We start from the raw sequence: 21,261 nt of genomic DNA on the forward strand, positions 1-21,261 counted from the left end.
TAAGGAGGAAAGGCCTTGGAAAAATAAGAGGTTGAAAATCTTATCTGGATTAAGACTGGAAATAAGAATGAACGGTCTCAAATTGTTTTTTAGCTGACATCAGTAATTGGCAATGCCATCAATTGTGTGTTAAAGGGTATATAAAAAAGTAATCTCTTATAGGGTTCATTGCTAATACCTGCCTGGTCAACTTGGAGCCAACCAATATGGGTCTAAACACCTCTGGGTTTAGTCCATTTGTAAGTATGCTTATAAATGTTTTGTTTCTATCTGGATGTAGAAAATCACTTATTTATTAGGTTTGTTTAGCACGTTTAGGGCAATTGTACAAATACCATTCAGCCTTTGAATTTAATAAAGGAATTTATGGTTAAATTAGTGTTGTGGTAAAACCCTGCATGAATAATAATTTCAACATATGTAAATTAGCTCGCTGAATAATTTGTGTATTTGCAAATGTTATAGGGATATGGGGATGATCGGGCAATATTCTGCATAACTGTTACATTCCCTTTCTTCCTGTATCTCAACTTAACTTCCTGCTGAAGCACAGTTCTGACTTTTCAGGACTTTTTGAAAACTATTATGCACAGTTAATCCTCAGGGCTATTGTAAGTAAATCCTTGATAAATAAGTGTTAATACCTCCCAGTCAATTTCAAATAGTACTATACACTTTTGTAGTTACACATTTAATGTACACAGAACACATTTTAATAATAATACTTTGAATAACTTTGAAGGAAAGCTATTGGACAATAAATCTACTGGTGTTCCTAATACAGAATCTCCACCTTTGTTTCTGTTACATATATTCAAATATGAAGTTTCAACATAACATTTTCTATACTTTAGCACACACATCAAAACGCATTTGCCCTCTGATCTTGTCTTTCTCAGTCTTCACAGTGTGACCATAGTATGTAGTGTGTGACCTGGACTCATCAGACCTTGAGAAATGGCAGTATCTCAATCCTTTCAAACACTTCAGAACCCTGTCAGCGAAGAAGCAGTCTGCGGATTTCCACAGCATTCCAGCTCTCTCAGCAACACAATTGTCCTGCATCAATCAGCAGGTCAATTCTAAAGAGCTATTTTTAACATCTCCATTTCTAACCTTTGCCTCTTTGCTGTCTGGGTGATTAAGCTTTCAGAGGATGATTAAGGTATGACCTGACAGGTAGGTTTCCCAGAATGAAAATTTGCCATTCGGCCTCAGAAGAGCTACTGAGCATGTCTAGTGAACTACTGTTACTACTGGTAACTTCCTGTACTGACAGTTTCTGGTCTTTTTGAGTTGCTCTACCCTGCTCTTTGTACGTGTGCAAAGACACAATGTCCAACTAATATTCATGACTCTTCCCCCACTGCTTCACTTCCCTTCCCCTGGAGAAACAAAGTCAAATGTTGCAAGATAAAGCATGTGGGTTACCCAAGTAATTTGTATAAAACCATACACTTCAGTTTACGGTCAACACATCCTGCCCCAAGTAGTGGTGGGAATAGGACAAGGAGCTGCAGAAAACGTGGCAAGTGAATAGATGCTGAAGGGTGTCTGGGACATAGATGGGTACTGGATAGGGGCTCTCTGGAGTTGGAAAGCCAGGGCAGCTGGGTTTGTGGTAGTGTCAAACTAGAAATTTGGGATGACTAGGATTGTCCAGTGGGAAAGATTAGAACAGGCTCAGCAACTGGGAGAGCAGGGTGGTCAGAGGTCTGGGGATAAGGAAGATGAAAGTTTAAGACAGCTGGGTTTGTGGAGGTGTCCGGGAGGAGCTGGGGAGAGATGAGTGTGGTTGGGGGTAGAGTTCATGGAGCTGGAAGGTGTCTGGGGAAAGCTGAAGGTAGCTGGGTAGAGTGGCTGAGAGCTGGGTGGAAGCTGGAGAGAGTATCGAGGGGTGCTGGCTGATTTGCAGAATGGGTAAGCCCTAGCAGCACTCAACCCTACCCCTCTTCACTTTATGTCCGTGCTCCTACCTGATGGCTCCTCCCAGCTTTCAAACCCCCACCCCCCCATATCCAGTACTGGGCCCATAGTGGCCTCTGATGTCCATGAGCCACAAATGCAGGCTACTTGTGCCTAACTGAACACCTAATATTCAATCTGGACTGCAGGACTATGTTAGGTGTGGCCTGTATGATTGAATGTCACGTGAGATGTCTTGCATAGATTTTTGGGAGGAAAGCCAGTCTAACAGGGTTGTGTGAGGGAAGAGGCAGGGGCCTCCCTCCTAGATTCATCTGGTTCCTGCTGCTGCAAACCCATGACTGCTTCAAACTTGCATAATTCTTTTCTCTGTTTGGTTGTTTCTGCTTCTTTTGGATAATAGTGTGAGATAATCCTTTTGCGAAGTAGCTGGTTGCAAGTATACGCCATGCATCCAAATGATCTAGTCATAGAAATGTCAATTCCATGCAAATTATATACTTATGTCGTGCCATTTGCCATGCTGAAATACAATAATATGTCTCAACCATCTTAAACATCACTGATCACGTCTTTCAAAATACTACAATTACTTCTGGAAAAAGAGTAATTGTTTGAATTCCACAAGCCATCAGACTGCATAGAAAAAACATTTTAAGCTTAAAACATAGTGAGGGTTTACTATTTGTCTTTTATTATTATAAGATCCTTATAATGTTCAGTGAGCTTCTTTAAATTCTGGGGAAAGGGAAGAAATTGATGGTATTTACATATATTTAAAACTGCTTGTTTTTTGGAAGGAAAGCCAGTCTAACAGGGTTAGAGTCATAGAATATCAGGGCTGGAAGGGACCTCAGGAGGTCATCTAGTCCAACCCCCTGCTCAAAGCAGGACCAATCCCCAATTTTTGTCCCAGATCCCTAAATGGCCCCCTCAAGGATTGAACTCACAACCCTGGGTTTAGCAGGCCAATGCTCAAACCACTGAGCTATCCCTCCCCCTCCTCTGTGAGGGAAGAGGTAGGGGACTCCCTCCTAGAATAGACATTCATAGTGATAGCCCAGATGTGACATTTAAAACTATTCTGCATAATTGCATACCACCATTTCAGACAAAATTAGTGTTTTGAGCTGGATTTCATTTCAGTGATTTGTTAGTGGTTACTGGATATCAAATAAAGTGTAGGTTCTTGTTAAGTGCTTATGTAGTCCCTGACATCATAGTATCTGTTTTTAGGTATCTGTACTCAGAGGTGCAAGGCTAACAAATAGAACTCTGAAGTCATTTGGAAAGCCAGCACCCTATCCCCTTCAAATCCCTCCTCAAAACGCACTTCTACCAAGATGCTTATGTTGAGGGGCCAACTGACAATGGCAAGGCAGATTGCCAGAAGGGTGGATTATCTGCTTTCTTTGTACCTTTCTGATTTTGTTAAAAACAAGCACTTGGGCCCTCAATTTGTATACATGTATAATCTATGTGAGACATTCCTATCACTGTTATCCTGGTTCTCTCTCTTATCCCCTTATTTGTTTTTTTTATACCCACCTGACTGACTGTATAGGTCCACCCCCGCACCTGCATGGAGGCCCTCTGAAGTCAATTTATGTGCAGGTTCTGGGGCTAAATATGTATTTAGGAACTTAACTTTAGGCATCAGGTTTGAGGTTTGGCTGTGCTATCAAACATGGGCTATCTTTCATGCATGCTGCTGATTAGCGGAGAGATGCAGGGATATTCCTTATACATGGAAAAACTGATTTAAAGGTCACATTTGCTAGGTGAAAAATCTAATGTACTTAACTTTCTGTTGAAAAGATCCACCAAATTGCACTGTGACACCAGCTGAACAGGTAAGGACTGTCACACACTATATATTTACCTGCTTATAGGTAACATTGGTTCCTGCAGCAGCCTCTGTGCACGAGTGAACTGTTTTTATTTGTGTTGGTTTCTTTCTTTTCTTACAATGTCTTGTGTATTGCGAATTAGAATTGAGGTTGGTCTGTTGATTATTTTTGGAGTAGGTGGAGGGAGATGATTGCTAGTCTGTTGGAATGATGGAGGCTTTAGCCTTAGAGGACAGAGTGCTAACGATTGGAGTCCACAGACCGAGCAGTACTTGGGTCACAGAATAGATGCTTACTGTAGATGTCACAGTGGTTGTTGCATTATCAGTACCTCAGGAAGATAAATAGGGGTTAGTAGGGGCTACAAGAAACCCTAAGAGTTGTCATAGAGAGCCAGGTAGGTGTGGAGTGCATGTGTATTATCACACAAATTCTCTGATCGTAGGGCTGTGGGCCACTTCCTGAGAGACTATTTAATAGATCTTGATCCCATTTGTGATCCCACACTATCTCTAGCAATTGTAGCTCTAAGATACCATGGGGATAGGGACCCTAGAAATTTCAAAGATACAGTTACAGTGCTTGGTTAATCTGTACATGTATAGGTAATGTTAAAATCAAAGCACATCTCTAATTATGTGAATTGAAGTTTACAGTTAGTAAAACCTGAAAAATCTAATTAATTTCTTTTCCCAAAAACTTCTCCCTGCCATTTTCTTCTTTTCATTTCAGTCCCCACTTCCTACACACATCTCTCTGTGACGCTCTGTTGTGCTGCTCGGTATCCACTGCGACTGGTCTGCTTGTTTCTGCTTTGCTACTTGACACCCTTCCGTCTGCTAGATTGTCAACTTTTTTGGAGCATAGACTACTTGGACTTCCCATCTTGCCCAGTGTTGAGCACATTTTCAGCCCTTAGTAAAAATATAATTTCTTACATCTCACTGCCCAGTCTCCATAAAGTACCGGATTGATGCTCTTGACTCCAGCCATACTGGCAGCTCTTTGCCTGTTGATGGCTAGGAAATCTGTCCTTGCTGTTCTTCTTGTTGCAGTAAGCCCCTGTTGACTGCTAGGGTTACTTCACATCTTTTACAGCTGCTAATACATCTGAAGAGCCTGGATGCTTATGGAAGCAGCTGTCGAGGAGGAGGAGCTGCTGTCCAAGGAAAGATGCTTTGTAGCTGAGGCTTGACTTACAAGATTTGGGTTCAGTTCCCACCTCTATTGCAGTCTTCCTGCATAACCTTGGGCAAATAATTTAATCTCTCTGTGTCTCAGTTCTCCATCTGCTATATGTATGTGCTATGTTTCATATTATCCTTAGAATGTAAGTTTTTTTTGCGGAATGGACCATTTCTGTTATATTTTTGTACAGTGCCCACACAATGGCGCTGTGGCCTCTAGGTACTACCACAATACAAATAATTAACAATCAATGTAAAAATCCAGGTACTGGGGGCACTGCCCTTACCAAACTACTAATCTATGAGATTCAACATCATTCAGAACCTGCTTAGAGGAGTAATAATACTAATAAACTTGTAGCAAGATCTGAAACCAGGTGTAGCAATCTCACATCTCCATCACCTGCTTCAAATTACAATAATTCAAAGTATCTTAATTTAGCAACAACTGCTATACTCTTGCAGTGTGAAAATATTTTCAGGTGTAAAGGAGATCTCAAGTACATTTATTCCTCTAGAAAATATAGGTGTGATCTGAGCATCACACTGGGAACAAGGAACTCCTGCCTGCTAATCCTTCAGTGGCCTTGGCCATGTCACTTAATTACTTTCCCTTTTTCATATAATACTAACCTCCTTCTTGAGGATTTGGTAGCTAGTGCTACATAAGCATCTTGTTGTTAATTATCCGAGAAGACTGTTTCATAGTAAATTAAAGTGATATGCGACATTTAATTGTGTGGTGTTGTGTTTAGATAGGATACTAGGATGAATCCTACGAGCTTTTCTTATACAAGCCATCGTACAGCAGTCACTGGGAATCACTCACGTGGAAAGTGAATAGGATTTGTCCTGATAATTAGGGCTGTGGTCTGAAACCTAATAATTATGATCAAACTGAGTCAATAAAATTAAATGGCTTGAATTTCATATTTTCAGTGTACTAAACAAACAATATCAGTGCTTACAAATCTGTTCCATACTGGGGCAACAGCCCTGTCCCAGTTAACTATATAGAAATTATTCCTTGAAACCTTTTTGTGACCCCATCCTGAGTGCCTCAACACCCAGCTGGAGAACCCATACCCTAGAGACCGTCAAGCTGTAGAGCTCTGCAAAGCTTGTAAGCTTCTCTTCCACCAACAGCAGTCGGTCTATTAAATTATATTACTTCATCCACCCTCTCTCTCTCTCTCTCTCTCTCTCTCTCTCTTTTTTCTCTCTCTCATATATATCTTCTGGGCCAAACATGGCTACAACAACATTCCAAACAAATATGTTTCAGTAATACAGTACTGCAAGAAAACATTCCCGGGGCCTAAAATTATAGCCAGTGTCTTAACTGTACAGAAAATCTGCTGCTATTTATATTGTGAGTATTTTGCAATTTTTGAATTCATCTTCAAGATTTATTTAATTTCTTTTTTAGGTGAATCTTGGAAGCAACCAGTATCTCTTCTCAGCAGTGGTGAATCCCAAAGAAATGCCTTGCTTCTGTTTGCGGCATGATATTGATGCTCTTCTCTGGCAGCCACGCTCTGACCAACCGGACAGTATGTGGGAGCACATTGCAACTTTCAACGCTTTAGGTATGGAATGAACTGCTCAGTGGCCTGTCTCTTTCTAACAAATGATACTCAAGGTTTTGCCATCTCATTTCCATTAGATCTATGTTTTGTTCGTGAGATACTCTAACTAAATTTTGATTGATTAGTGCATTAATTCTATTGATAAGAGAATGTTGGATTAATTTTAGAAATACTAGAACAGAAGTTATAGGTAATGTGCGTGCCTTGACAGAAGATCAGCTTAGAAGTTAAAAAGGTTATCTAATCACAAGAACATTGAGGTCGATGCATCATTCTTCATAACTAAATGTTTATTAATATGTGAACAAGAGGTTTAAGAATACTTGACAGAATATTAGGGAGAAGAGATGGGCCTTAAATGTCAACAGACTTGGGCTATTCAGATCATGGAAGGAGCTCAACAGTCAAAGACGCTCCCTTTTATAATGAGATTTTTCAGCTTGAGTACCGTTGCTGACCTCAGCTGTGGCCATATGGCCCAGGAAAAGAGGTAGTCTCTTGGGTAAGTAGGCCCCAAGCAATTTCAAGCTTTTTAGCTCACAACCAGCACCTTTAAGGCTACCAGAAACCAGCAGGCATCTAGTGCAGGGCATAGAGTACAGATGTAATGTGTTCATGGTAAGATACATTTTTAACAAGTGGTCTTCAGAGTCTGGTGACTCTTTAAGTACCTCGTGACAGGCCAAGTAGCCTCACATTCACATTTCATATTATTTTTCAACTTTTCACATTTAAAATAAAGGCTCGTCTTAGTAACCATTGTGTAATTTTCTTTTAAATAATTAACCTTAGCAGCAAGGAGACTGATATTGTTCATCTTTTACACGTTGGCTATTTTTATCTAGCTGCTGGTCTGTAGACATCATGGTCATAGAGTTCAAGGCCAAAAGGTACCACCAGGTCATCTAGTTTGACCTGTGTTTCACGGGCCATCAACACCATCCAGAAGCTGAAATTAGACCAAAGTATTACAGCTCACAGGAGACTAGACCTATTATGTGCCACAGGCAGAAAATAGGAAGGAACAAGGTGCACAAGACCCCACAATGGCAGGAAACAGATTAAGTGTAATATACTCAGATAATCCTGGCAAGTGACCTGCACTCCAGGCTGCAGAGGAAAGCAGAGCCCCTCCCTAAGGTGACTGCCAATCTGACCTGGGGGAGAATTGTTTCCCAAACCTGTACATGGCAATCAATTAGGTCTTGATCATGTGAGCAAGAATCCCAGCAAACCAAGAACCTGCTTGGTGCCACCTTAGAGCTTTGGCCTTCTCCAGCCTATGTCCCATCTCCAAACATAGCCATTCCTAATGCATCACAGAGAGACCTTTTAAAAAGAAAAATCTCAGAATACACTGCGGGGAGAGAAACATCCCTTCTTTACCCTTGCAGATAGCCAACTGAAACATGAGCTTTTAGGAACATAAGACATAAACCAGAAGTAAGCCCCAGGGCTGCTGAATGCTACCCCCCTACCATCACAAGCAATCCCGTCATACAGTTGCACTCATAAATTTGTCTAGCTCTCTCAAAAGCAATTACGTTGTTTGCCCCCACAACTCCTATTAGAAGACTATTCCAGAACCTCACTCCTCTGATGATTAGCAACCTTCTTCTATTTCTAGCTTGAATGTGTTCATGACCAGTTTATATCCGTTTGCTCTTATGCCAATGTTGTCCTTTAGTTTATTAACCAGTTATTAATAAAATACCTCTTCTTGTATTTCAGCCTTTTGAATCTGGTTTCTATTTCTGAATCTAAGGGTTGTAGCTCTGAGATCTGTATATCTTGTTGCCATCAAAATTGGTCAAGCACAAGATTTCACATAGACTGTGATAACTATAAGATCCCTCCCAGTGGTCTCTGGATCTTATTTTCTGCCTCAGTGAGTGTGCTGGAACCACAGGAAAAACGCCTAAACTATTGTCCCAGCACCTCCAGTTAGAGGCAGACATAACTGTTGTTGCATGCTTGCAAGTTTATGAATCCCATAGATTTCCAGGACTTGCTGCTAGGAAACAATGAATAACTACCTGACTAGGGTATTGATAAGCTAGTAGAATGCAGCAGGCCTCAGAACACTGCTCCCGTGGTTGCCTCTTGCCTTCACATCGTTTGTTCTAGTCATCGTGACTCATGAATGACTTCCAACAGATGAAATAGGAGGGCAGAAGAGACTAGATCTCAGTACAGTAAACATGGGGCATTGATGCAAGCCCACATTAAATCAGTGAGAGAAGCTAAGAAATCCTTCACTTTCATTATAGCTTCAGCAAAGTCTGAGAACACACGTGTTCTGGATAGTGGCCTACCTAATCAGACCAGACTGCTTTTGTTGTCTGCTTTGGGACTTCAACTCCCATACCTGATTTTCTTTTCTTTTTGTACTTGTTGTTTTGTTTTGTACTTGAACTATCTTTTTATCAGCCTCTTACCTTGATTTAATGTCACATTAGGCTTCAAGTACCTTTAAAATCTACTGTCATCACTCAGTCTGTATATTTGTCATTATTTTTGTATGCAAAGTGGTTTTATAATGCTTAAAAAAAAGACAAGGCAAATCTTTTTCCAAACTAGTAGTGATTAATTTTAAGCATCTTACAATTAATCATTAATACTGTTTTAAGACTTTAGGTGCACCAATATTTCTATAATTTTGGAAATAAATGGAAGAAAATTAAAATTCCTCTTCAAGCTTTCTGTGCTTGTGGGGGTAAAAACATCATTGTTCCTCCACATTTTCCTCCTTACTGTACTATCATTTACAGTACCATGTTGAAGTTTACACTTCTGTGCTAATCTAGTTTACCTTTTATTTGCCAGAAAAGACATACGTCACCACCTTTTTTATCTACAACCAAACATTAGAAATATCATGCTAGAGCCAGTGGTAGTAAGTGAGCATCTTGTGGGATAAAGAAGGTAGTTTTAAAGGATCCACGGTGCTCATCTTATTCACTAACACAATGCCTGTAGTTTTGTTCTCTTCTTTTCCCTATTTTCATTGCTGGTCTAAAATTAGTCCCACAGTACATAGAGAGTGATTGGAGAATTGTGATCCTTTGCGGGCCAAATCTTCCTCTTTGTGCAAAGTAGAGTCAAAAGAACAATGCCTTCACTCCCTCTCCTTGCAGTAGTCACCGTTGTATGTGTGTGAGGTGTGGTAAAGATTGTCCATGTCCCTGCATCCCTAATAAAGCACAATTTTTTTAGTGAGGGTGATTAAACATTGTAGCAAACTACCAAGGGAAGCGGTGGATTCTCTATCTCTGGATGCCTTTCTGGAAGTTATGTTTTAGCCAAACACAAATTACTGGTCTGAATACAGGGGTAATAGGGTGAAATGTAATGGCTTGTGATATGCAGAAGTTCAAACTAGTTGATCTAATGGTTTCTTCTGGCTTTGAGCTCTCTGAATCTGTGAAGAAAAAGTTGTTTTTTGAGGGTGTCCCCCCACACACACTTACAAGTAACTCTTGTTTTATTCCCCTCTCATTACTGCAGCTGGATGGAAGGATGGGAGTGTTTGGTCTTGCCCTTCTAAATCCGTGGCTGACTTGAAGGCCTCTCTTCCTTCTCTCCTGGCTGCTCAGCAGTCTGTATTCTGCTACCAGCCCCATGTAGCTGCCATGGCTATGTCTAGATCAGTGGATTCCAAGCTTTTTGGATCGCGCACCCCCAAGGCCAGGTATAGGGAAGTAAAAAAAAAAAAGAAGAGCTGCCGCCGAAGACGGAGCGGTGAGAGCCGAGCTGCCGCCGAAGACGGAGCGGTGAGAGCCGAGCTGCCGCCGGCGTGCCAGTGGCGCTTCTTTGGCGGCGCTCCTCCTGCCGCACACCCCCAGGGATGGTCTTGCACACCCCCTGGGGTGCGCGCACCCCACTTTGGAGACCACTGGTCTAGACTGAAAAATAAGGCATTTAAAAATTGTTAATTAAAATACGTTCATTTACTTTTAAGCCCCAATGTAAACAGGCCAAGACATATTTCAACATATGATATGGTAGCAATTGGCTCTAGACTCCCTCGCCCTCTGGATTGTTTTTAAACCCGACTTGCCTTGTCTACACTAGGATTTAAAAATACGTGAATTAAATGTATTAGCTAACACTCTTTATTAAAACTTTTCCTGGGCTGGGCTGGGCTGGGCTAGGCTACTCCTTGGAGCAGCCTTGGCTCCTTATCTGTGCCATTGGCTGTCTAGCTTAGTAGTAACAAGTTATTCCCAGATAAAAACTGTGTTAAACTAGAGTTAAGATTGAGCAAATATCAGTAACTTAAGAATACAGACATTGTAGGAATGTTGTATTTATTCCAAAAAACAAGCATTTATAAACCCAGGAAGTTTTGAGTTAGGGTTAAACATAAAATAAATCTAAATATGTTAAGGTATGGAAATACATAGCTAAGGTACCCAAACAACCTAAACTATGCCCTGTAATGACACCTTAGGGGAACAGGAAGAAATAGAATGTGTCCCTGCTACTAACAGAACTGTCTTTTTTTCAAAATGGCCACTGCCTCACATTGTTTCTAATGAGAGTGAAGCCAAGCTGTCCTTGGAAGATGGTAGCTCATTTTGCTGAGACCGGCCCTATAGCCTCACTCCCATTTGAAACAATATTGGATGGCAATCAGTTTGAAAGAGGGCAGTTGTCCATGTTATTCAGTGATGGAATATATTTCTTCTTCAGCCCCTGATGTAGCCTGTGCATAATAATTCAGTAAGTTGTATCTCTATGGGGAATTTGGTGGATCTGTGTTTTACTGTTAGGATGAGTTGGGGCAAAAACAGTGTGACACAGGGTGCTACATTTCTTTAAGAACCAACTCAATTTAACTCATGGTTTTGAAGAATAAATTTTTTTCAGATGTAGCCTATAGATGATATTTTAGTATTTGGTATTCCAAGAGTAAGTGCTGTATGTTTTTGAAGAATACGGTGTGTGGTGTTTAGAGTTTTGCTAATAGCTGTTTTATTCTCACTTCTTTGGGAAGTGGTACCAGGCTTTTTAGTTCTCACTGAAGAAGTATGTTCTGAGGAGGAGACAGTGGAAGAATGACTCTGTCAAGAACAGGTCTTCAGGCATAGAGAGGGGCATGCATAGAGGTGTCAGAGATAAATGTTAAGATGTCAAAGGGAGCCATTAGTACTAAATTGTCCTTTATGTATATTTTTATCTTTTTGTGACCTTTTGTGTATTAGTTTTAAAATACAAGCACAGGATTCTGAAATGACAGAATAAAACACAGTTGAAATGTATACTGACTTTCTTTCTTGCCTCTGTATATCTGTATGCTTTGCAGGTTATGTCCAAGCATCAAAGCAAGACAAAAAATTCACTGCTTGTCCTCCAAATTACTCCTATGCTGCTATTTGTGAGTGCCTGCGTCGAGTGTTCATCTATCGACAGCCCACTCCTCTGTCTACAGTTCTCTACAACAGGAAGGAGGGAAGACAAGTAGGGCAGGTTGCTAAGCAGCTGGTAGCAACCCTGGAAGCCAGTGATCCTATCTTGGGCTTTCAGGCTACAAATGAGAGATTATTTGTTCTCACAACAAAATCCTTGTTTTTAATAAAGGTAAACACTGAAAATTAATTATCCAATATGTCATGTTGACTTGGATGTATTCACAATTGGTCTGAGAAATGATGAGATATTACCTAAAAAGTTAAATCAAATACTGTTGAAGTAAAATATCATAGTACCCTGTTTAATTTTTAAAAGGACAACCAAAATATGTTCACTGGAACTTGTGCCCAGTTGGATAAAGCTTTTCAACTCCATTGTCAATTAATTTTTTGGGGACTTCCAATTCTATGGAAAAGTGCAAGAAAACTCTCTGTTGTGCTAGCAGTATTTTAATCAGTTACCGGAGGCATGTGTGAAATGATCCATCCATGCATTGTTTTTTTCATATAGTTTTTCTACCACAGTTCTGCCATTCAAGAGGATCTTGAGTATTCACTTATTTCTATTTTGTATCATCGCTATAGTTTCTCTCTGTGGGTGTGATTCAGATAAATAAAACAAGTCTTTGTTTTATTACAAGCTTACATAAACACAAGGCAAAGATCACACTTTACCCAAATAATAGATATTTTACAGAGCCATTTAAATTATTTTTGAAAATTTTAGTCTGTTTATATTTAAATGTCTTCACTTAGTATTAGCAAATCATGGTTCATTGGCTAAATGATGGTGTGTTGGGGCATCTGCTTTTTTCCAGCATATTTTTTAATTCAGGTCAAATAACCTCATTATATATGTGCAGTTGTAGTAATCTGATTGAAACACATTTGTTCCTCCCATTAAATCTTCAAACATTTTAAAAACTTAAAACCTAAAATGGTTTTGGTAGCTTTCTCTTGGGAGCAGAACATTCTAAGCTCCAAACAAGGTCACATTTACTCAGAAGCAAAACTGACTAAAGTGAAAAAAGTGTTCGTCCTTTTTCTGAATACTCTGCTCACTAGTTAACAATGGGAATGGACCCTGAAATGTATTCCACTCAGAATACTTGCATAGAATCATATGTTTACATGTCCTTTTGAAGAATTAACAGTATTGTTTATTATTTAAAAGATCAATTGCCTTGATGAGCTGATATAAATCAACCTACTTTTCTGCTCAAAAAATCCATAATTAAATGGTTTCCAGTTGCAGAGCCATATTTGTCACTTTCAAATTCCATTTTACATTCATTTTATTCTGAGGCTTATATCTGTCGTATGCTACCACAGACTCCGACATAGCAGAGTGTCATTATTCAAAATGTATGGGGTGTGGTCACCTGATTTTGTACCAGGATTTTGTTTTGACTGAGACTCGGCACCTACCATAGAGCACTCTCATTTTGTAAGCTACAGCTGTTTATGAATGCCCCAGCCTGCAGAAAATGTGGTGGATGCTATTTACAAAATGTCGGGGAACCCATTTGGCTGTTATAGGTGCAAATAATCTATTTCAAATGCTCTTTTTGTAATGTTCCCTCGCCTGGCTGTGTATGACTGCAACATGTATTATTCTGCAAGTTAAAAATAATTAAAACATTACATTCATAAATAAAACTTTAAAAAAAAACTGTTTAAAATGACTTTTTATCCCGTCCGTTTATCATTTCAAATGTGTGCCCTTCCTTTTGCTAAAACCATAATAAACCATTCTAATTTTTTTCGGAAGGTTATAATACATAAATACCAAAGATATTCCATACCTGGGCCAAATTCTGGCTGATGTTTGCACTGCACCATAATGACTTCTGCCAAAAGCAGTCTGCTGTGCTCCCAGATCCTTGCTATGATAATCCTTACATTCACTTCCCCAGGGATAGCCTCTTTCTGGAAGCAGTAGGAATAATTTGCAAGGGGACATAGCTCAATTTGCGTAGAGTGGTCATTGCATAGACAGGGAGTCAAATATGCATATGCCCCTAAACATGCACATTCCATCCATTCACCCTTTGGCTGTGTCTTATTGCATCTCTGTTCACTGTAAGTCACAGAGGACCTGCAGAGCAGTTCCTCACTTTTTCCAGGAGGAAGAACTGGAGTGATCAGCATTGTCCCACTGGACAGTGCTGCTGCCTGTTTTTTTATTTTCTGGCCTGCATTTATGCACTGTGCAAGCCAGAGTCTGGATCTAGGTTTGTGAAATGACAAATGCAACGAGATTAGTAGTTGAGGCTGAAACTCTTTTTGACTCCTACTTCTGTGGCTGGTTTGAATAATGGACATTATTGCAGCTATAACTTTGAATTTTTCTGGCTTTTGTCAGTTTGTGTTTTGCTCTTCACATTATGCAGATCTGATATTTGTATTGGGTGGAAATAAAGGCTGCAGTTGATTGTGAATTAGTATATATTAACATTTTATATACAAATGGTTGTTTTTCTGGTTCCAACATATAAGTGAGGATTTTGAATAGCTTTTTGAGTAAAACTATGAATCTTTATTATCCCAAAGTCTAAGATGTAGAGAACCAGGTGCAGATTTCCTCACGAGCCATATTAATGTAATTACAATGGCAGTAGTCCAACTCCTACTTAGCTCTAGACTCGGTTCTCTTATCTTACTTCTGTGGGAGATCTAATTGCTATGATAAATGTAGGTATAAACACTTACCTATAGACTATCTAGCATTTTTATTTTTTTTATTTTTTTTGTTATACTGGGGCCAAATTACAGTTTGCCGTTCATTTTTTCAGGAACCCTAATGGCACTCCAACCTGTTAAATAGAGCAGACATGTACAGTTAAATTCAAGTGAGCATTTCGGGGTCTGATTTTTTTCAATGCAGCCTTATTTTGGAATTATGTATATTGGGGAGTACAAATACCTGCATCTGTGCTTCTCAAACACTAACTACTGCACTGTGGACAAATGGGATTTGTGTGTGTGCAAACTGTTTAGTTTCTGCGGGCTTAGTGTTTTAGAAGTGTGTGCAGGTGTTTGCCTTTGCAACTGGAAACTGCTTTTCTGAATCCTGTTTGTATGTATTTATTTGTATAAAAAAATATATACCTTGTATGTGTAAGCAGTAGAAAAGGTCAAATTCTGAATGTATATTTAACACATGAGAAATCTTAGGTATAAAGAACTGGGTATAAACAAAGATTTTTCCAGTTAAGTCATGTTTTGTTTAATATTTCAAAATCAAAGCTGAGTAGTAGTACTCTGATTAATAATTTATTGGATGGAGAGTCTTTTAATTGATTTAAACAATTTCAAAACAGTCTGAATCTATTTGCAAATATTGAATATCTTGTGATGTCTTTCATAATGAGGTGAGAAATGTGATCAGTGAGAGTTACCATTGAAACCTGTAAAAGACATTTTTTAATCTTTAGTGGTATAATGTTCTAGGTAAAATAAAATGTATAATACGTTTAAACTGATGGTAAAAGAATGTTGAAATGAACACTTCTGGGGTATGATCAGGAACAATGCAAAATACACTCTTAATGTAGCGAAATAAGTAATTGTACAGTGTGTAATCTTTGCTACACAAAGTATACATTACCAGGCATAGTTCAGCATCATATAAAAGAAGCTCTCCATATTGTCCATACACTGTCCACTCCCATTGGTGCTCTTACATGCATTCTGGACGTGTCTCCAATTGGAGGTGTATTCATAAGCAGTAAGACACACAATTTATTACATATAGAAAGTTCATCTTGATGTTAATAGTGCTTGTTATGGACTGTGAAGGACGTCACAATGGATTTATACAAAGAGGTCTCTTCATTTAACATTACTAATGGCAAAATAACTGGAAACCTCTCCAAGCATTCAGGGACTGCTGATGTATCTAAAGGACATTAAACGACTGGAGAACATGTGTTTACAGAGCCAACAGTCTGCCCAACTTTGAGTGAAAATCTTTCATCAAGTGGACCTAGAAATAAGTACCTGGATGTCAAAAAGATTTGAGATTGTGAGCTCAATGGCCACTACAAATGTACATTTTTTTTATTTTTATTTTTTTTACTGCATTGGTTTCCAGTTCTCTTTTTCCTTTTACCTGTTTGTACCAATATTCCTGCCCTCATGGTTGTAATTTCTAGTTCTTCATCAAAATGAAAAAAAACTTTGTAAACTTTAAAGTTTTTTTGTTTTCACAAAATTGTTAATGTGCTTATGTAATTTTAGTGACATGGGAGGAGGTGCATTGTAATTCCAGTCATGACACCCAACTGGATAGAAAACATCACCTATGGAGGTTTTCAGCTGTACAAAACTGCCTGCACTTTTTAAGTACAGTATCTTCAGGCCCTATGCTGATTACAAGTAATGTAACCTTTGGGGTTCATAGGCCCAAAAGGCCATGTATGATATGTAGACTCTGGCTCAACCAGTGAGTAGACATGCTGGTGTAAAACAAAGGCTAAGAAAGTAGTAAACATTTATTTTTGGCAGAAAACTAACCAGTTTTGATTGGGAAGGGGATAAGAGCTGTTGAAGTACCAGTTGACTGGAGAAGAGCACAACAGAATCATAGTGTTTAAAGGGGACCGCAAGGGTCATCTAGTCTAACCCTCTGCCAAGAAGCAGGATTTGTTACATCTAAACCATCCAAGACAGATGACTGTGCAGCCTCCTTTTGAAAACCTCCAGTGAAGGAGCATCCACAACCTCTTTAGCCAGTCTGTTTCACTGTCGTGCTGTTCTTACAGTTACATTTTCCCCTGAAATTTAATCTAAATCTGCTATGCTGTAATTTGAACCATTGCCTCTTGTCCTGCCCTCTGTGGCAAAAATGAACAACTTTTCTCCCATCTTTTTTATGGCAACCTTTCAAGTATTTGAAGACTATTGTCATGCCCCCCTCCATCAGTCGCCTCTTTTCCAAACCCAGTTCCTTCAGACTTTGCTCATATGGCTTGCATTCCATCCCTTTGACCATCTTTGTAGAATGTAGAAAAGTGAACAAAACGATTAATTTTAAAATATCTATTTATGTAGACCAATGATCAATCCTTTGTGACAAGTCATGTGATGCAGTGTATATGGATACAATAGAAGAGATTTTACCAGACTTACATTAGTACCATTGGTTTCAGCATGACTGTAAAGGTAAGAAGCAACTCAGAGGAAGTGACGGACTCTAGCCTGAAATATTTATTCTTGTCTACAGATAAACACCACATAAAAGAAAATGCAACAAAAAGATTTGCAGAGGATAAGATTTAACAAAGTATTAGAGAAGGGTTGCAAAAGTACCAAAGGACTGTAGTTTTTAAAAAAAACTGCTGCCCTTTTTAATGGTGAAAAGTCTAGACCAGGGATTCTCAACCTGGCAACTCCTCATGGGGGTTGTGAGATTATTACATGCAGGTTGTAAGTGCATGCACAAAACAGAGCAAGTGCTATAAAATATATAATTTAAAACTAGCATTTTGGAAAATTACACACACCTTTCTGTTGCAATGTAGTGTATTTACTTCAAAAAGTATTGTAAATGTATAATGCAGCGATGGTTGTTCCTAAACAAAACATATATTTGTATTATCACCATTTTAAGGAAATTGGACTCTGGGGATTGTAGTATTGTGTGTGCAGGTTTGTTTTTAGATTAAAAAGGTGGAACTGAGACAACGTTAGAGGGCTTGATTGTTCAGCAGCTGAAGGAGCATTAAATCTTAGACCAATCAGAACATAGATCACAAATTTTTTTTTTTTTTTTATAATTTAACAGTCCGACATACAGGCAGGGGCAGTGCTAGCGGAGGACTTGTGGGGGCTATAGCCAACCCAAAATTTCCCATAGCCACCCTTCCCTGTGGAAAGGTCAAATCTTACATAGAAGTAAGGGTGGCATGGTATGGCATTGCTTCTGCAGTTCTGCACTGCTGCGGGTGGCGGTGTTGTCTTCAGAACTGGGCGCCCGGCCAGCTGCTGCCACTCTCTGAACACCAAGCTCAGCAGCGGTGCGGACATAAGGGTGGCAGTGGGGAGCTAAGTCTGCTGTGAAAATGGATGTTGACAAAGTTTCTTCCCCCCACCCCGCAGTATTAAACAGTAACTATTGGGGGAAAAAAAACCCTCTTCCACTGATAACAATTATTTAATAAAAATATGTTTTAGTCTTAATTTAAAAGTGGTGAGAAGATAAATTCATTGTAAACAATAGGGTTATAAATGTAGTATTTAAAATAGTGTAAAATATAAAAAAGTGTTTTTAATTTATAAAGGGGGAGGGAGGCACTCAGAGGCTTGCTGTCTGAAAGGGCTTGTCCATACAAACAGTTTGAGAACCACTGGGTTAGACATTCATTTTTAGGTCTAAAAAAAAAATCACAGATGACAAGATAGGTTAAAACTAAAACTTTTGATCTGCTTCTTGGAGCTGTAAATTGTGCTGTATCTTTTCGGATTTCTGAAGTACATGAAAGCCATGTTTGTTTTTTTGGTTTTTTTGGTGTTTTGTTTTTGCCTTCATACAAAAAAAAAAAAAAGAGAAAATTTATGTGAAAGGTCCCAAAAGCCTGTTTCCTTAACAATCCATATAGTTCTTCTTTGTGTAGTGTCTCTATAGGTGCTCCACTTTCGGTGCACATGTGCCTCTTGAGCCCTCAGTCGGAGATTTCTACCTAGCAATGTCCGACCTGCGCATGCCCTCTGCCTCCTCATGGGATACACTGAGGCTACAGAGGGGTGTGCAGATCGTTTTTTTCACTCCAGGAGACGTGTCTTCTCCTGGCAGAGTATGACTGGTTTGCCAGGCTTCCAGTGCTGCCTCACATGCCAGGAGGCTATACCAGTAAGTGACAGGCACTCCAAGTATGTCCATTGCCTCCAGGAGTCCCATATCTCCCAGGAATGTTCCTTCTGTTTGGCCCTTAAGCCCAAGGCTAGGAAGAAGAGGCAGATAAAGCTCAGACTGTTGGCTATGGAATGCTTCCTGGACAATTTGGAAGACTGAGCCACAGTCTTCCTCCCCAAATAGGGACACTCAGAGAAAAAAGATTTCCCCAATGAGGTCACTCCTCAGTGCCGAGCTCGAGTAGGGTGAGCACTTTTGACGTTCTGGGCATCTCCGGCACCATCCCTCCGTGGACCTCTGCCAAGCTCCACCACTCCGGAACGGAGTTGAGACGCTCCTTCTCCATGGCACCTACCACCCCAGTGCAGGAGTCGGCACCGAGATTGTTACAACCAACAATGCCACCCCCACTGGCACCAACCCAGTCATCAGCACTGACACACAGACCATCTCAGCAAAGGCACCAACTGCATCTACACCAGCAGCACCATTGCCACAGAAACAAACGGTGCCACAGCATTTTCTACAGTACAAGGAATAGCAATCACCTTGGTGCCGCAATCACCCTTGCTCAGTACTGAGCGATCTCCGGGCCAAATAACTGAGCAGTTATCCACTTCTCGTGCTCCCCAGCCCATCTCCAGTGATGAAGAGGGGAAAGTACATGGGAGCAGTTTCTCCTCCCACCATGCTTCACGCACAGGATAAAGACCACCATGGGAAGCTGCTAGGACCAAAGCTCACCAGCTTTGCAAGATGCAGCAATGGTACAGACAACCTTGCCTGTGTCCACCGATGCCCTTCCCCATGCGCAGTGATCCCCCCCACAGTCCAGGGCAGCGTATAGGGCTCAATACCCTAGGCCCTCAACCCAAGTCCAAAGGAAAAATCCATTCTCCACCTTTCCCAAACAGGGAGATGTCAGAAGCATCAGGGGACATGAGAGATGAGAAGGAAGAAGGTACAGACCATGCAGACACTTCTCTGGCCCACAACTCATCGTCCTCCCCGACAAGGCAGTCATAAAGTAATTCCTCACTTAATGTCATCCTGGTTAACGTTGTTTCATTATTACATCACTGATCTATTAGAGAACATGCTCGTTTAAAGTTGCGCAATGCTCCCTTATAACATTGTTTGGCAGCTGCCTGCTTTGTCTACTGCTTGCAGGAAGGGCAGCCCGTTGGAGCTAGCTGGTGGGGGCTTGGATCCAGGGTGAACCGGCAGCTCCCTCTCAGCTCTCCTAAGTTCTCTGTGCTGTAGCCACCCAGTAGGCTATCAATTGCTGAACAGTTCAGCTGCCCCTCCCCCCACTGCCATGTGCTGCTCCTGTCCTCTGCCTTGGAGCTTCTGCCGGGAGCCTTCTGCTTGCTGGGGGGGGGGGGGGAGGAGAAGGGTGCTGCTATCAGGGTGTCCCCCTCTCCCCGCTGATGCCCCAAATTCCTGTACTCCATCTCCACAGAGCAGGGGAGGACATGACAGGGCTCAGGACGGAGGGAGCTTGCTGGCAGCATCTGTTGTCTCAACTTGCTGATCTACTTAAAAAGGCAATATACTTAAAGTGAGGTCAGCATACTTAAAGGGGCAATGCTCCTGTCTGTCTGTCTCTCTCTCACACACACATGCACACACACACACACATGGTGTGTGTCTCTGTCTCACACACACATGCATCACACGACACTTTGGAAACTGGAGGGAGTGTTGTGCTCCAGTGGGATAGCATGGATTCATCATCACGTTCAATTTCTGCAGGGAATGTTTGCAGCCACTGCTATGTGTCTATTGTATCTCTTCCCTCCATTTCTGCTGCCTTGTAGAGTGTGAGGCTACTTTAACAATGTGTTAACCCTTGCTAGTTCATCATTTAGCAGTAAGGCATTCCCTGGGACATATCCCACCCTCTGACTCCTCCACCTCAACCAAGCTTCACAGTCGTCATTGCTGTGTACAGTATTAAATTGTTTGTTTGCATACTGTCTGGTGGGTGTTCCCCAGGTGAAAACATAGTTGTAACTATTACATAGTCAATATTTCTAACTTCAGATATAGAAATGATACATGTATACAAATCAGATAATCATATTCAGTAAATCATAACCTTTCTAATGATATCTCACATGACTCATCTTGCATAAAATATATCTTAGTTATGACATATTCATATCATGAACATATGGGGCATAATGTCACAACTCGAACTCAAAGAATCGGGCTTATCCATAAACTCAATCAAGGTACACCTAGCATCTATTACAGCCTTTCACCACAAGGTGGAGGGAATGTCAGTCTTTGCTCACCCAATCACTAGATGCTTCCTTATTGGTATACCCAGAACCTGGGTGTGCCTGGAAGTCTGACAACCTACACCCCCATTAGATTTGAATGTAGTACTCAAATGCCTCACCAGAGCACCTTTTGAACCACTGGTGACTTGTT

At 40.5% G+C, this 21,261-nt stretch overlaps 1 protein-coding gene across 3 annotated transcripts in view; it reads left to right on the top strand.

The window, feature by feature from the left end:
* NUDCD1 (NudC domain containing 1) overlaps positions 1 to 16,212 on the top strand; it is a 149,761-nt gene extending 133,549 nt beyond the window's left edge. The window contains exons 9-10 of one of the 3 annotated variants that reach the window (XM_073330307.2): positions 6,393 to 6,552; positions 10,060 to 11,818. In XM_073330307.2, the coding sequence (XP_073186408.1) occupies positions 6,393 to 6,552; positions 10,060 to 10,487 (588 nt within the window). In that variant the 3' untranslated portion in view covers positions 10,488 to 11,818. Of the gene's footprint in view, positions 1 to 6,392; positions 6,553 to 10,059; positions 11,821 to 11,860 lie in introns of those variants that run through there. The other 2 variants (XM_073330308.2, XM_073330309.2) reach the window with 2 other exon arrangements.
* Positions 16,213 to 21,261: the final 5,049 nt, after the last annotated feature.

Source organism: Lepidochelys kempii, chromosome 2 (genome assembly GCF_965140285.1).
Source record: "Lepidochelys kempii isolate rLepKem1 chromosome 2, rLepKem1.hap1, whole genome shotgun sequence".
In the NCBI taxonomy this organism is placed as follows: Eukaryota; Metazoa; Chordata; order Testudines; family Cheloniidae; genus Lepidochelys; species Lepidochelys kempii.